The sequence below is a fragment of the Spermophilus citellus genome (genome assembly GCF_964194105.1).
Source record: "Spermophilus citellus genome assembly, chromosome: 5".
NCBI lineage: Eukaryota > Metazoa > Chordata > Mammalia > Rodentia > Sciuridae > Spermophilus > Spermophilus citellus.
In genome coordinates this window covers 157,738,709-157,755,897 of record NC_138186.1, presented here as the reverse complement: position 1 = coordinate 157,755,897, position 17,189 = coordinate 157,738,709, and the positions used below count along the sequence as shown (strand labels likewise).

The window sequence follows — 17,189 nt, the reverse complement described above, 5'->3', positions numbered from 1 at the left end:
GTAAGAGAACAGCATACTACAGGGACACAGCCACATCAATGTTTATAGCAGCACAATTCATAATAGCTAAACTGTGGAACCAACCTAGATGCCCTTCAGTAGATAAATGGATAAAGAAAATGTGATACACACACACACAGGAATATTATTCAGCATTAAAAGAGAATAAAATCATGGCATTTGCAGGTAAATGGATAGATTGGAGAATAAAATACTAAGTGAAGTCAGCCAATCCCCAAAAAACCAAATGCCGAATGCTTTCTCTGATTTAAGGACGCTGATTCATAACGTGGTGGTGGAGTGGCGGGCAATGGAGGATTAGATGAACTCTAGATAGGGCAAAGGGGAAAAAGGGAGGAGACATGGGGGTAGGAAAGACAATGGAATGAGATGGACATCATTACCCTAAGTACATGTATGAAGACACAAATGGTGTGACTCTATTTTGTGTAGAGAGATATGAAAAATTATGCTCTATATGTGTAATATGAATTGTAATATATTCTGCTGTTATATATAACAAGTTAAAATTTTAAAAAATGAAAAAAATGAGTAAGAGATTTGAATAGACTTTTCTCCTAAGATGAGATAAATAGCCAATAATCATATGAAAAGATGGTCAACACCAATCATTAGGGAAATACAAATCAAAATCACAAGATACTGTATCATAGTCAGTAGGATGGACAAAAGAAACAATATAGAAAATAACAATGTGGACAAGGAAGAAAAAATTTGGAACCCTCATACATTGCTGGTGGGATTGCAAAAATGGTATAGCCACTTTGGGAAACAGATGAGTAGTTTCTCAAAATGTTAAAACACAGTTAACATATGACTTAGCAATTTCATTCCTAGGTATGCAACCAAGAGAAATGAAAATATACAATTAGATAAAAACTTGTACATGAATGTCCACAGCAGCATTATTCAGAATAATCAAAACGTGGAAACAATCCATCAATGGATAAACAAAATGTGGTATACCTACACTATGGAATATTATTCAGCCAAAAAAAGAACAAAGTAATGATATATATTACAACATGGATAAATTTGAAAACATTAAGCTAAATATAAAAAATCAGTCACAAAAGGCCACATATTGTATTATTTCGTCTTTATCAAGTGTCCAGAATTGGAAAATCTTCAGAAACAGAAACTACATTAGTGGTTGCCAGGACATGTACAGAGCAGGGGATGAGAAATGACTCCTAATAGGACAGAATTTCTTTCTTTCTTTCTTTTTTTTTTTTTTTTTTAGGTGTAGTTGGACACAATGCCTTTATTTTATTTATTTAATTTTATGTGGTGCTGAGGATTGAACCCAGGGCCTCGCATGTGCTAGGCAAGAGATCTACCACTGAGCTACAACCCCAGCCCCATCTGCAGCCCTTTTTATTTCTTATTTTGAGACAAGGTCTTGCTAAGATACTGAGGCTCACCATGAACTTGCAATCCTCCTGTCTCTGCCTTCTGAGTTGCTGAGGCTATAGGTAGGAGTAACTGCACTCAGCAAAAATCCAAAATTTTTGTGTTGCAAAAATACACTAATTTGGGGCTGAGGCTCTACTCAGTGGTAGAGCGCTTGCCTAGCATGTGTAAGACACTGGATTCGATTCTCAGCACCACATATAAATAAATGAATAAAATAAAGGTCCATGCATCTAAAAAAAAAAATACACTATTTTTTTTAATGGCTTCTGTGTTTTTGTCATGTTTTAAAAAGTCATCTCTATACAATTTTTAGAAATAAATATACTTTTTAAAGTATTATTATCAGTTCATAAATGTATATGTAAAATTTATTTAAGATACAATTTAAGAGCTTCTCCAAGGATGGGGGTGTATCTCAGTGGTGGTAGAGAGTCTATTCAGCATGCACCAGGTCCTGGGTTTGATCCCTAGCACTGTAAAAATTAAAAAAAAAAAAAAAGCTTCTCCAACTCAAATAATTGAAGAGAATCAGAAAAGCTATTGTTTTCTCTACCAAAATCCAACAGAGTACTCATTCAAACAACTGACATTTAAAACCCAAGAAAATTCCCAACAGATTAAAAGAGCCAGATCACTAAAACAGTTCCTTCTCAAGATTACACGGCTTCATAGTTGCTATACTTAACCATTCCGTAGTGATTTTTTCCAAATAAAATGTGAAATACTCAACTTGAGATTTGTAGAACATGCCCACTGTACTATTCAATTACTCTCTCCCTTAATGAACTCATCACTAAATAACCAGTTAAGTTAGTGTGAATGTCATAGATACTAATGAGAGATGCAAAAAACTTAATATGAGAGATTCTACCAAGAAGAGCTCCTTTTAGATATCATGAATAAAATAATATAATAATTACAATAATACAATAATACATAATTCACAGAAGACAAAGTAAATTTAAACATTTTTTTTAAACTTTTTAAAGGGCTGGGGATATGGCTCAAGCGGTAGCACGCTCGCCTGGCATGCGTGGGGCCCGGTTTCGATCCTCAGCACCACATACAAACAAAGATGTTGTGTCCGCCAAAAACTAAAAAATAAATATTAAAAAAATTCTCTCTTTCTCCTTCTCTCTCTCTCACTCTTTAAAAAAAAAAAAAACTTTTTAAAGCTTTTTCCCCTAAGAAAATAATGGCAGAGAAAAATGTGATCCATTTGTAACTAAATGAACAAAGTCAACTTACCATGTGTGGAGCACTGATTGTTGCTTGGAAACCTGCAAAAACAAGAAGAGAACCACTGATACATTCAGTTGTGAAAACATAACCAAATATTTCATGTAGTTCCTTTTCTAACATCCATACATTGTTTTTCACAAAAATTCTTTTTTATTTTTAGAATAAGCAAAACAAAACCCAACATTTGTACTGATACGTAGCAGTTAAAATCAGAAAATATTATCATGAGAAAAGGCTCATCTAGCAAAAGAGATCACACTATTTCTAAAAGTATTTATTTTTTTAAAAAAAAATTTTTTTTAGATGAGTAGACCTTTATTTATTATTCATTTACTTATACATGGTGCTGATAATCGAACCCAGTGCCTCACACATACTAGGCAAGCACTCTACCACTGAGCCACAGCCACAGCCCCTCTCAAAGTTATTTCTAAAAATTATTTCTTTTGTAGGTTTTTTTTTTTTTTTTTGGTTGTTGTTTTTGTTTGTTTGTTTCTTTCTTTCTTTCTTTTCTTTTTGGTATGGGGGATTGAACCCAGGGGAACTTAACCACTTAGTCATATCCCCAGCCCTTTTTATTTTGAGACAGGGTCTTGCTTAGTTGCTTAGGGCCTCAGTAAATTGCTGAGACTGTCCTTGAACTTGAGATCCTCCTACCTCAGATTCCTGGGCCACTGGGATTACAGGTATGCACCACAGTGCCCAGCTTCTTTATTGTTTTTTCAGTAAGCTGAGAATTGATAGATTTTATACTTAATTTTTCCTTTAGATTTACTTTTTTGGTGGTGGGGGGTACTGGAGATTGAACTCAGGGGCTCTGGGCTACTGAGCCACAGCTTTATTTTATACTTTATTTAGAGACAGGGTCTCACTGAGTTGTTTAGTGCCTTGCTTTTGCTGAGGCTGGCTTTGAACTTGCGATCCTCCTGCCTTAACTCACAAGAACCTGGGATTATAGGCATGTTCCACTGTGCCCCCAGCTAAATTTACCCTTTTTTTAAAAAAAGGACTTCTATATATAATACATATGCAAAAAAATTTGAAAAACTAAATTATTTCAAATTTAAACCAACTGAAAAATAACTAGGCTAGAGATAAAGCTTAGTGGTAAAGCTCCTGCCTAGGCCTAGTAGGCACAAGGCTCTGGGTCTGATCCCCAGGACTGCAAACAAACAAACAAACAAACAAAAAAATCCTAGATAATCAAAGTAGCTTAAGAGACTAATAAACCATTCCAATTTACTTTCTGTATTATCACCTAATGTTAATTCATATTCATTTTTGGCTCTTAGTTTCTTTTCTTCCAGTGTTACTTTCTCAAAACTTATTTACCTGCTCTGCCTCTGAAGCAATTTTCACTGAGCGGTGGTAGCAGGTGCCTTCGGGGTTCAGAAGCTCCCCAGGATCTTCTTGCTGACTGTCACAGTGCTTCAAAAGAAGACAGAATGGCAGCTGGCCGAGAGAATCCTGAGGCACTTCTAAGCCTCAAAGGCGCCCACTGCCAAGGCTCAGCAGTTCAGCAAAACCTGCTTCAGGAGAAGGAGTTAAATATGGAACTTTCTAAAAACAAACACAAGCCAAAATATTCGGGAAAGTAGAGCAGAAAAGTCACTAATAAATTAATTACACTTATTTCCTTAATTATTGATTTTAAAAATTAAGGCTAATATGAAAGAAAACTCAACATTAATGCCCCTGGAGAAAACAGTACTCAGCTACAACTAAATTTTCATTAAAAGTTTTCTTTTTCATTAAAAAATTCTAAATATTTTTTTCATTCTTTATTACCAATATATATTGGGGGAAAAATCAGAAAAAGATATATAATTTCATTAAAATGGATTTGTTTGAGATTATGAGAGTTACCAAGTCATAAAACTCAAATTGGCAATATGATTATAAATACATGTGTCCCAGTCTTACAAAAATTAGAGTAAAAGAAGGAAAATGTGACATTTTCGGAAATCTAAAGCTTACCTATTGATTGTGGAGAATCCATATATGGGTTACATTTTGCATAGTGCGAGCGGTCTGTAGCCAGCATTACTTCAAATACTTTATCTGTCTTGATGATTCCATTTTCTGAAATGAATAGGGCAAATATTTTAAGCAAAGAGTGACATCATATGTATTTTAGATTTATTACTCTGGCTGTACTGTAGGACTGGACTAGAGTAACCTGGTCTTTAATAACACCAGTCAGGATGGGGAAAAGTAGAAGGTGGTGGTGAGAGTGGAGGTAATGGTAGAGAAAAAGTCATCCAATGATTTAAGAAACTCTGAAGAAGGATCAGAGTTGAGGAGAAAAAGGAAAAGATAGGAAAATAATTCAGTTAGGGGTTAAGGTTATACAAAGTGAAAGTATTCAGCAACGGGCTGGGCACATGGATCTGGAGCTCAGGAAAGAGATCTAGGATAGAGGTATAAGTTTCTGTTTAGATAGATGGCAACTGAAGTAATGAAAGTGAAGTTAAAGTAGCCAGGGAAGAATACATACAGAAGAAAAATGAAAGCCAACACTTGAGATATGAAAGCAAATGGAAAGGAACCACAACAGAGGCAGGATAAAAACCTGGCTGATATTGCTGTAGAGTCCAAAAGCAGTGAAATTTTCAAGAATATAAAATATATATATATATCTCATCTGGCTTCCCCAACATTTAGTTCTTTGAGATTTAATAAATGTTAAACTTCAATAATCCTCATGGTACCATGCAAATAACTAATGCTCTCACTGACTTTTTCAATATGCTAGCTGACAATGACATATCAGACACAACACAACATGCTTATGGTATGATTATAATAAATAAGATAGCCTAGTTCCTGTCATCACAGATTTAAAATCTGTTAAGAATAAACAAATGAACATGACTTTAACAATTGAAAAATGAATGAAAAAATTCAATCAAAACATGCTTTGATTAGTTTGACTACATTATGAATGACTGTTTTATATGAGACTTCTTCAGGAAAAGAATCATGGGAAGTCTAAAATGCTATACAAACTAACACAACTTATTCATCAATTATGGCACTTTCAATCTCGAAAGTAATAGCAGCCACCAGAATCTGAACTTCTCCACAGAGTTGCTCAAAATACCTAAACATAGATCAAGAAGGAGCTCAAACAAAACCACACAGGATCTACACCATCACATTACTAAGAGACAGAATATCCAGACTTTAAATTATCTATAAATAGAATAAAAAGTGCTCTTGCTAAAGTTGAACACCTGTGATCACAGACAGCAAAAATGGGGATTCAAGTTTAAGTTTCTAAGAGCCTGGTACAGAGACACACTCCTACAACTCTAGCTACTCTGGAGGCTGAGATAGAAGGATCACAAATGTGAAGCCAGGCTTGGTAACTCAGTGAGTCTCAAAATAGAAAATAAAAAAGGATGGGGATGTACTCAGTGAAGCATCCCTAGGTTCAGGTTCAATCACCAGTAATGGGATGGGGGAAGTCAGTGGGTCAGGAGCTAGGGTTGTGGTTCAGTGGCAAAGCATTTGCCTAGAGTATGTGAGGCACTAGGTTTGATTCTCAGCATTGCATATAAATAGAATACAGGTTAATAAATAAATAAATTTTAAAAAAATATTATTGTGTTAAAAAAAAGTCAGTGGGTCAATAAAGGGTGTCAAAATTACTCAATAATAAATAATCTTTTTCAACAAATAGTGCTGGGACAAACAAAGAGCCACATGCAAAAAAATGATGTTCAACTTTTTCCTCATACCATATACAAAAATTAATTAAAAATTTATTGAAGACCTAAATATAAGACCTAAACCCATAACACTCACAGAAGAAAATACTGGAGTAAATCTTCACAAACTTAGATTTGGCAATGAATTCTTACATATGGCAACAAAAGCATCAAAATTAAAAATTTGTACTTCAACAGATACTACTCAAGAAAGCAAAAGATCTGCATGCCTGTTATCTCAGCAACTCAGGAGGCTAAGGCAGGAGGTTGCAGGTTTGAGGTCAACATCAGCAACTTAGCAAGGCCCTAAGCACTTAGAAGACACTGTCTCAAAATTAAAAAGAATATAATAAAAATAAAGGACTGGAGATCTATCTCAGTGGTAAAGCATCCCTGGGTTCAAACCCCAGTACCAAAAAATTAAAAACAAAGAAAGCAAGCAAGTGAAAAGATCACTCATATAGTGGGAAAAAATATTTGTGACTCATATATTTAAGAGGGTGCTTACAGCTAGAACATGTAAGAAACTCTTACAATTCAATATTAAAAGACAAATAACCCAAATTAAGAAACATGCTAAGGATCTAACCAGATATTTCTTTGAAGAAGAAATGCAAAAAGCCAATATGCACATGAAAGCTAGACATCATTAGTGAAAAGAAAATGCAAGTTAAAACCACAATGAGATATCATTTCATATTTGCTAGGCTAGCTATAATAAACAGTCAGATAATACACCAGAAGTGGTGGTAGGAACCTGTAGTCCCAGGACTACTTTAGCCCAGGAGTTCAAGGCCAATCTGGACAATATAAGAAGACCCTGTCTCTTAAATAAAATAAAATGTGTTGGCAAGAATGTGATGAAACTGGAACCCTCATGCACTTCGAGTAGGAATATAAAATGGAGCAGTAACTTTGGAAAAACAGCTTCTCAAATTGCTAAAGACAGTCACCATATGACTCAATAGTTCCACTCCTAGACATACAGAGAAGTGAAAACATATGACCACATGTAAATTTGTACATGAATGGTCCCGGCAACATTATTTAGAAAAAACAAAGCAAAAGGTGAACTAGGGATGTACCTTACTGTAAAGTGCTGGCCTAGCATGCATGAGGGCATGAGTTCAATCCTCAGAACCACAAAAAAGAGAATAAGCAGAAGGTGGAAATATTCATCAAAAGATGAATGGCCTCTGGTAAAGGTTGTATAAACTAAGTTCTAAGGATTATAAATTCAAAGCCAGACTGGGCAACTTAGAGAGGCCTTATCTCAAAATAAAAAGGGCTGGAGATATAGCTAAGTAGTAGAGTGCCCCAGGCTCAATCCCCACTACCCAAAAAAAAAAAAAAAAAAAAAAAGTTAATTTATGCTACAACATGGTAAACTTTGAAAAAGATTATGCTAAGTGAAATAAGTCAGTTATAAAAGAACATATATGATTCCATTTAATGAAATGTCTACAATCAGCAAATTCATAGAGATCAAAAACATCTGGACATGGTGGTTCATACCTATAATACCAGCTACTCAAGAGGCTAAGGCAAGAAGATCACAAGTACCAGGCCAGTCTGAACAATTCAGTGAGACCCTGTCTTGATTTTTTATGAGGGTGTAGCTCAGTGGAAAAATGCTTGCCTACTATGTGCAAGGCCCTGGGTTTAATCCCCAGTACTAAGGAAAGGAAAAAAAAGTAACTATTAAGTTTCTTAAGAGCAATGAGCATTTTCAGGAAATAAAGGACAAGTCAACAATTTAAAAAAAAAAAAAAAAAAAAAAAGCCAGATGCAGTGGCACATGCCTGTAATCCCAGATGCTTGGGAGGCTGAAGTAGGAGGATCCCAAGTTCAAAACTAGCCTCAGCAATTCAGTGAGGCCCCAAGTAACACAGTGAGACCCTGTCTCTAAATAAATACAAAAAAGGGATGGGCATGTGATTCATTGATTGTCTCTGGGTTCAATCCCCAGTATCAAAAAATAAAATAAAAATTGATAAAACTCAGTCTGATTAAATCTTTTTTTCTTTTTGGTACTGGGATGATGATGATGATGATGATGGAGGAGGAGGAGGAGGAGGAGCTTTATTGGGCCATCACTGTGTGTCTTCCAAAATTTCATCACAAGGTTGTTTTTATATATTTTTTTAACCCATGACCCCATGTTTTCAAAGATGCCTAAATCAAAGAAGATTACACTTACTAAGTTTTTAAATCATTTTCCTGTTTTGGGTCTTCTATGATATATATAACTATTATTCCCCTCAAATGTTTCTATCAAACAATAAAGTAATTTGATGTTTTACTTTGCATGTATAGCCAAATTAGAGGTAATTGTGCAATATCATTAGGCTTTCAGAAACAGTGACAGCTTGAGAACCACCCATTTGCAATCTGCTTGCAGCCCTAGGTTCTGAGGACCCTAATTAAATTGTTATAGTAATGGATAATGGTCCAAATATACAACTGATATAAATGAGTAGTAGGATTCAAAAAGGCACATATAACAGAATCCAAATCATAAACCAAATAATTAAATGTCTGAAAAAAAAAAACAGTGTGTTCCTAAGGTTTCTCTATCCAACTTGAGAGGCATTTGAACTTGGTGGTGCATGCCTATTATCTCAGTGGATAAGCCAAATTTCAGGGGGAAAAAATTAGAAAGCTAAAACATGGCAGGGTTTCAAGCAACTGATAAAGTGTTTTAAAAAAAGGAAAAGTTTTGACATTCCTCTTCAATAGCAGAGATATATGTGACATGAGACACAAAGAATGTGGGCTCCACTAGATTTCCTGTGTAAAGGATTATGCTATCTGCAAATAGAGGGGCAGTTTACTTCAAAACCTGTAAGATTACAAGCTCAGCAGTGTTAACAGTCATAAATATTAACAATGGTTACTGCTTCTCAACTTTTTAAAATTAGCAAAGTGCAGAATATTTATTTACTGCTCAGAATAAAATATAAATGCTATCAACTTTTGTAAAAGAATTGCTAGTGAACTGGAAAATGAGAGAGGGAGTTCCCTATTGCCCTTAAAAAGTAGAAGGGTTAAGATTAAGAGTTAATGCCTGTTCATACATTATGGAACAAGAAACAAAAGTATATAACTCAAGAGTTACACAAGTAGGGCTTAGGATGCTCAGTGGTAGAGTACTTGCAAGCATGCCTAAGACTCTGGGATCAATTTCCAGAAGAAAAAACAAATTCCAAACATAGACACAAGCTGGGTGCAGTGGCACATGCCTGTAATCCCAGTGGCTCAGGAGACTGAGGCAGGAGAATTACAAGTTCTAAGCAAGTCTCAATGTTAGCAAGGCCCTAGGTAACTTGGCAACACCTTGTCTCAAAATAAAAAAATAAAAAGAGTTGGGGATGTGGCTCAATGGTTAAGTGTCCCTGGGTTCAATCCATGGTACCAAAAAAAAAAAAAAAAGAACTGGCAATAAATATAGCAGAGCCCCTGGGTTCAATCCCACTGCCATCAAAAAAAAAATAGTAGCCACAAATGAGGAAGCAAAAAATTATGATGTAACAATGTGGGGGAAGAGGGGTTTATACTGTGTAATACTTATCCATCTTGGAAGGAGGGTCAGCAGATGATGTCTAAAGTTGATAGAACAAGAAATAGTAAACTTGGCTCAGTGTTGTGTGCCTCCAATCCCAGCACTGTGGAGGCTGAGGTGGGATGATCACTTAAGCCCAGGAGTTGGATGAAGACATTTGGGCAACATAGCAAGTCTTCAGGTTAAAAAAAAAAAAAAAAATCACCTAAAGAATCAAAAACAGTTACAAGTGGCTCACTCTAGGCAATGAATTTGAGGTAGGGAGGAACAGGATAAGCAACTATTGCTTTTTATTATCTTTTAACTATGCACATACATAACTGAAATTTTACCTTTTCAATGCTCCTAACATCTCCTAAAACCTGCAGAGAGACAGAGGTCCCTATCATAGAGTATGTAATATGTATGAACACCCATGTGCAAAAACACACACACACACACATATACACACACACCCTCTATACTTAGCAATATGAAGCAAGAACTCCGCTTCCTTCCAGTGGCAGAATTTTAACTGGAGGCATTTCTTTAGCCTCCCTGTAATTACGTGTAAGCTTACAATTAAGTTCTTCTCAATGGAACACAGGCAGAAATTACGCATGCAACTTCCAGGTCATGCCCTTAAAACAAGTGGGTGTTCTGCTCTTTCTTCTGTTTTCCTCCCTACGGGTTGGACTGTGGAAATGGTGGAGATAAACTATCTTCAACTTTGCAGATGTGGGAAAGAAAAGCACAACAAAAGAGAAGAAGCCAGATCAACACCATGAAAATACTGTATCAGCCCTGAAATGCTTACATGTGGGTTGTTATTGGAAAGAAATATTTATTTTGTTTATGTCACTGTTTTGGGGTCTTTGTTACAGCAGTTGGACATGTACCCTAGTGCACTACATATAAGAAGGAATATGAGAATAGAGTGGAGATAGAACACGGGAGTAGGTCATATAAGACACTAAAGAGGTCTGAAAACTAAGCCTGAGGTTTACACTTGATACAGAAAGCACCTGGAAACCTGAGCAGAAAACTAATGTGACAGAAAACAGTATGCTAGGAAAATTAGTAAAAGGGGCAGAGTGAACCTAAGTGAGGTAAGTTAAAAACTATGACAACCAGACAGCAGCTGCATCACTCTAAGCATGAACTAGGAACCTAGACTGGGATGGTACTACAGTTTGGATCTGGCCTGTTCCCCCAAAAGGCTCATATGTCCCCAGCCTGTAGCAGTACTGGGAAGTGATGCAAACTTTTAGGATGCGGGGCCTAGTGACTCAGGTCATTGGGGGGCATGTTCTTGAAGAACATCATGGGACCCTGGTCTCTTCCTTCCTCCCCACCCAGCTTTTCCACTTCTTGGTCATGAGCTGGGCAGCTTGTTCTGCCACAGACTTCTGCCATGATGTGCTGCCTCACCACAGGCCCAAAGCAGCAAGGCCAATCGATCATGAAATGAAAACTCCAAAACTATGAATCAAAATAAACCTTTCCTAAGTGTATTATCTCAGGAGTTTAATGACAAAAGGCTGATTAGCACAGAACATTGGTACTGCAAAGTGGGGCTACTGACTCTAGCTATACCTGAGACAATATGTAGAGAAGCCTTTCGGAATTGACTTCCAGAAACAATCTGGAAGTTTGGAGAAATAACCTAGAGAAAGCCTAAAATGCTGTAAGCAGAGTCTAACAGATGACTCATGGAGATTCAGAACACCTGAATGCTCACAGGAATACAGACAGTAAAGGCTATGCTGATGAGTCTTCAGATGAAAACAAGCATTCCATTGGGAATTAGTCATCCTTACGATACTGTGTCAAGGAATTTAGCTGATTTCATCCATGCCCTGAGACTTTATGGGAGGCTGAGCTTAAAGGTGACAGACTAGTTTATCTGACAGAGGAAATTTCAAGGCAGCAAAGCATTCAGGCTATGGCATGAGTACTACTATCTGCTTTTAGTCAAAGTTACTGTGAGAACTGGGAAAAAAATGAGAGCACAATGATTAGATGGTGAGGTAGACATGAATCTTTGGGGGCCAGGGACAGAAGGCTATAGTTTGGGTCTGGAATGCCCCCCAAAGACCCATGTGTTAAAAGGCTCGGTCTGCAGCTTGGTACTAGTGGAAGTGGTAGAAACTTTAAGAGGTGGGGCCTAGTAAGAGGTCTTCAGGTCATTGGTATGTTCCTGAAAGAGACTATGGGATCCCAGTCTCTTCCTCTTTCACTTCTTGACCATGAGGAGAGCAGCTATGCTTCAAGAAGCTCTTTTGCTATGATGTGTAGCCTCGCCAGATATATAAAGCAGCAGGACCAACTGATCATGGAATGAAGCCTCTAAAATTGTGAGCCAAAACAAACCTCTTATCTTTATAAGTTGATCAACTGAAGCATTTGTTACAGTGATGTAAACTGACTAACACAGATGGTATCAATGAAAATAAGTGAATGGACATGAAAGACATTTGTAAGAACTACTGAGTTAGTTTAATTACCGAAAAAATCAATAATTATTCCAAGACTTTTGATCTAGGAGAGTAGAATGGAAGGAACACCAGCAGAAATGAAGAGGAGAGGGCCAGTGCTGGAATGAAGCAGATGGTTTTCAAAACACACAGAAACTTTTTTTTAAACTTGTTACGACATTATAACTCAATAGAAGTATACCTTATTATATTAATTTAAAAGACTTAATAGTTATTAATCATTTATCCTATATTTCTTCTCAACTATCCATAATGAGAAGTTAACAAACATTCAACTTTTACTACACATCTAGAATGAGTAGGCACCATGGTAAAGCTCCAGACACATCAAGCAAAAAAAGTATAAAGGGCTGAGATTTAAGTTCATAGTACAATCAAAGATTTAAGTTCATAGTACAATCAAAGAAGAATTTTATGTGATTAAAAAAAACATACATCTTCTATTCTTTAATCACCTTTAATTGATAGATACAAGTAAAGTTTGTTTTGATGCTGGCTCTCAAAGGAGAAGGATATGTTCCATGGATTCCTTTTCATCTTATCCAAAACTCTAAAATGTAGGTAACATTAGAAGTTAGAGTCAAATGCCAGGCACAGTGGTGCACGCCTATAATCCCAGTGGCCAAGGAGGCTAAGGCAGGAGACAGGAAGCAGGAGGCTGAGGCTGAGGCAAGTTCAAGGCCAGCCTCAGAAATTTAGTGAGGCCCTAAGCAACTTAGTGAGACCCTGTCTCAAAATAAAAAAATAAAAGGGCTAGGGATGTAGCTTAGTGGTAAATTGTCCTTGGGTTAAATCATCAGTACCAAAAAAAAGGAAGTTAGCGGCAAACTATTAACTTTGATTGATCTAAAACATAACATAATACCCTATAAGCAGTCAGTATGCAATCCATAATATTACTGCTTTAAAAAAACCACAGAATCTGATTTGAAATCATCCTTGAAGATTTAGTGTATATTCAAATCTGATGAAAAAATCCCATCTACAATATCCCTTATAGGGAAATGTTCAACCATTCTTTGCTTCAATGTATTCAATGACAGAAAACACTATGTTCAAAGCCAACTCTTTGATTGTTAGGATAGCTTTGTGAATTCTTCCTTATAATGAGCCAAATCTGTCTCCCATTTGTCCTTTTCTACACAACATTTCTTTAAATATTTAAACACCATTGTTTACTAAAACCTCTCTGCTACGGGGCTGGGGCTGTGGCTCAGTGGTAGAGTGCTCACCTAGCATGCACAAGGCACTGAGTTCGAGCCTCAGCACCACATAAATGTAAAATAAGTATACTGTGTCGATCTAAAACTTAAGAATAAATATTTAAAAAAAAAATAAAAAAATAAAAATAAAACCTCTCTGCTAAACCAAACAGCTTCAATCCTGCTAAAGCATCATATAAAATGCTGATTCTCTTTTTATCTTCATCATCTTGTGTAATAATCTTTGGTTTTTTGATTGTTACCCTTAAAGCATGTCATCGAGAGCAAAAAACAACACAAATAAAAATATGTATAATAGTACAATGGAGCCTTTCCCCCTCATACAGCCAAAGATCACATTAAATGAAATGCAACACAACCAAGTATCTAGATCTAGTGAAATCCTAAAGAAGTTTCTGTGATAGGGATATATTCTATATCTGTACTGTCCAGTAGGGTATCTACTACCTTCTTGGGCCTTCTGAGCTCTTGAAATGTGGCTGGTATTTCTGAAGAATGGAATCTTTTATTTCATTTAGTTTTAGTTAAGTTAAATTTAAGTAGCACATTTTCTAGATTCTAAATGAGATTTCATGACTTCATGGGACTGGGGTTATAGTCAGAAGTGAAGCACTTGCCTAGTATGTCCGAGACCCTAGGTCAAATCTCAGCACCACTAAACAAACAAAGCAAGCTCCAATTTCTTAGGATTTTACTAGCTGGTTATATTTATCCCAGGTGCACACAAAAGTGTCATATTCTTGTCTCCAATTCCCCAGATAAAAGTCTAGCACGTGCTATGTCTTCTGTATGGAAAGCTTGTCTCTTAGCTCTACCTGCATGCCTTGTCCCTTGCCCTCCACCAAATCTTCGCTCAAATGACACTTTAATGAGAATTCTCTCCCCTACAACTATAAACCCACTATCCCATAATCTCCATCCTTCCCTATGTTGCCAATTATGATGCATTATATGACATACTATACATTTTACTTGGCTGCTCCTACTGTAAGTAGATACAAAAGCAAGTGAATGTTTGTTTGCTCACTGCTATATCCCCACAGTGCCTAGAATATAAAAGGTACTTAGCTGGGTGTGGTGGGGAGTACCTGATTCTCAGGAGGATGAGACAAGAGGATAGCTTAAACCCAGGGGTCAGAGGCAAGCCTGGAAACATCGTGAGACCCCAATTAAAAAAAAAAAAAAGAAAGAGGGCACTCAAATAGTACTTGACTGATATGCAAAACGACACAATCAAGGATGCACAAGAAACAAGTAAAAACAACTGATGCATTAGGGTAGTAGATAATTTTTTTTACAAATATCAACAGGTAAAAAATTAGCATTTAGTGCCCGGTATGCTGGTGTACACCTGTAATCCCAGCTGCTCAGGAGGTTGAGACAGGAGGATCACCAATTCAAAGCCAGCCTCAGCAACAGCGAGGCGCTAAGCAACGCAGTGAGACCCTGTCTCTAAATAAAATACAAAAATAGGGCTGAGGATGTGGCTCAGTGGCCGAGTACCCCTGAGTTCAATCCCTAGTACAAAAAAAAAAAAAAAAAAAAAAAAAGCATTTGAAACAATTGTTTGCATTGCTTTAAAGTGCCCAATATAGTATTTAAAATCTATTAGGTTCGGCCAGGTATGGTGGCTTATATAATACAACTCTGTAATCCTAGCAACTTGGGAGGCTGAGGCAGGAGGATTGCAAATTCATGGCCTCAGTAATTTAGAGAGACCTTGTCTCAAAAAGAAAAAAAATCTATTAGTTAAGAGTTAACTTTCTATAAAACCTCTGATTTAGATGTCCACCTCATGTACTCTTGAAGTTACCTCAATAAAAGTAGGGAAAAAAAAAAAACCTCTAATATAAGTATTCAACAGTCATATTTCCTGGGTTAAGCAGGCTCACAGTTGTTATAAATTAAGCTAATTTGTTTCATGAGCACATTTTATCAATCTACAATCATAAAAAAACTATGTTACATTTTTATAGACCTGAACTGTCCAACATGATAACTACTGGCTACATATAGTTACTGCAGTTAATTAAATAAGATATAAGTCCATTTGTCAGTTGTTCTAACCACATTTCAAATGCTTAGGGCCATGAGTAGCTAGAAGTTACCATCCTGGACCTCATAAATACAGAACACCACAGAGAATTCTATAGGGTAGAACTGCTATAAAATTTTTCTAAAAGTTCACTTTAATGCATAAAACTGATTTAGCTGAGATATTGGCAGAACACAACCTTGTAATTTCCAGTTCTATAGTCTATATCTATGGTTCTCAAAACACGATCCCAGTACCAACCCCACTTAGGAATTTTTTAGAAATATCAACTCTCAAGCCCTAGCAATCTATTTTACCAAGCTCCCCAAGTGATCCTGGAGAATTCTAAATCATGTTCAAGTTTTGTTCTAACAGAAAATAAGCCATTGGATGACAAGAAATCTACTGCTATAGACTATAAATGATCTATCAACTATGAAATCAGATACAATCATATCCCTATGAGGCCTTCTTTTTTGGGGGAGGAGTGCCAGAGACTGAATTCAGGGGCACTAGACCATTCAGCCACATCCCCAGCCCTATTTTGCATTTTAATTAGAGTCAGGGTCTCACTGAGTTGCTTAGTGCTTGCTTTTGCTAAGACTGGCTTTGCATTAGCGATCCTCCTGCCTCAGCCTTTGGAGTTGCTGGGGTTACAGGCATGCACCACTGCACCCAGCTATTATGATCTCTTCTAATACAAAAACAAACAAACAAAAAACTCAGTATACACTTCAATAAGTTATAATATTACATTTGAATAAATTGTGAACTTGATATCTTTTAAAAAAACATTAAAACTTTAAACCACAGCATAATCACATTTCCATCTTTTCCTAAGGTTAAAATTAAATGCTTTTAATTTAGAGAATGAGAGCCTAGCTCAATGACAGAACACTTGCCTAACATGCACAAGGCCCCAACTTCAATCCTCTGTATGGAAGGGGGAAAAAAAAAACACTTTAATTTAGGAAAAATACACATAGGGGAAACATGAAGAAGGAAATATTTTCAAATTGTGTCCTAACTGTAATTTTCACATGGGCAAATATTACTTTTGTAATAAACTAATAAATAAAAATCGATTAACAAGAATTACCTCAGCAAGAAGTTAAAACTAGGGGCTGGGGATAAAGCTCAGTTGGTAGAATGCTTGCCTAGCATGCACAGGCCCTGGGTCCAATCCCTGGCACCACCAAAAACAAACAAACAAAAAAGAAGTTAAAACTAAAGTTGCATAATTGTTACAAAAGAAACTAAACAATTTGAATACTCCTAATTTCCTCTTACCAGTCATAGATTTAGCAGAAAACTATTATTTGCAATATCGACATCCAAGTATGTTAAATATTCCTTATTCAATTTTCTGACAGAAAAACATCCTTAGAAGTTTCAGCTAAGAACAGTATGTAATACATTAAAATAAAATCACTGGGAAAAGATCTCATCTTGGTTTACCACAAAGTTGTCTCAAAAAGGAGAGACTTTAAGTGCCCAGTA

At 36.3% G+C, this 17,189-nt stretch overlaps 1 protein-coding gene across 5 annotated transcripts in view; it reads right to left on the bottom strand.

Annotated features, from left to right (window-relative positions):
* PCMT1 (protein-L-isoaspartate (D-aspartate) O-methyltransferase) overlaps positions 1-17,189 on the bottom strand; it is a gene marked incomplete at its 3' end in the record, with an annotated part of 43,993 nt that overhangs the window by 23,993 nt on the left and 2,811 nt on the right. For all 5 annotated transcript variants that reach the window (XR_014022010.1, XM_081294512.1, XM_081294513.1 and 2 more), the window contains exons 2-3: positions 4,657-4,761; positions 2,686-2,717 (exon numbers count right to left, since the gene is read on the bottom strand). Coding sequence is in view for 4 of the 5 variants with exons in the window: in XM_081294512.1 (XP_081150638.1) it covers positions 2,686-2,717; positions 4,657-4,761 (137 nt within the window). The remainder of the gene's footprint in view (positions 1-2,685; positions 2,718-4,656; positions 4,762-17,189) is intronic.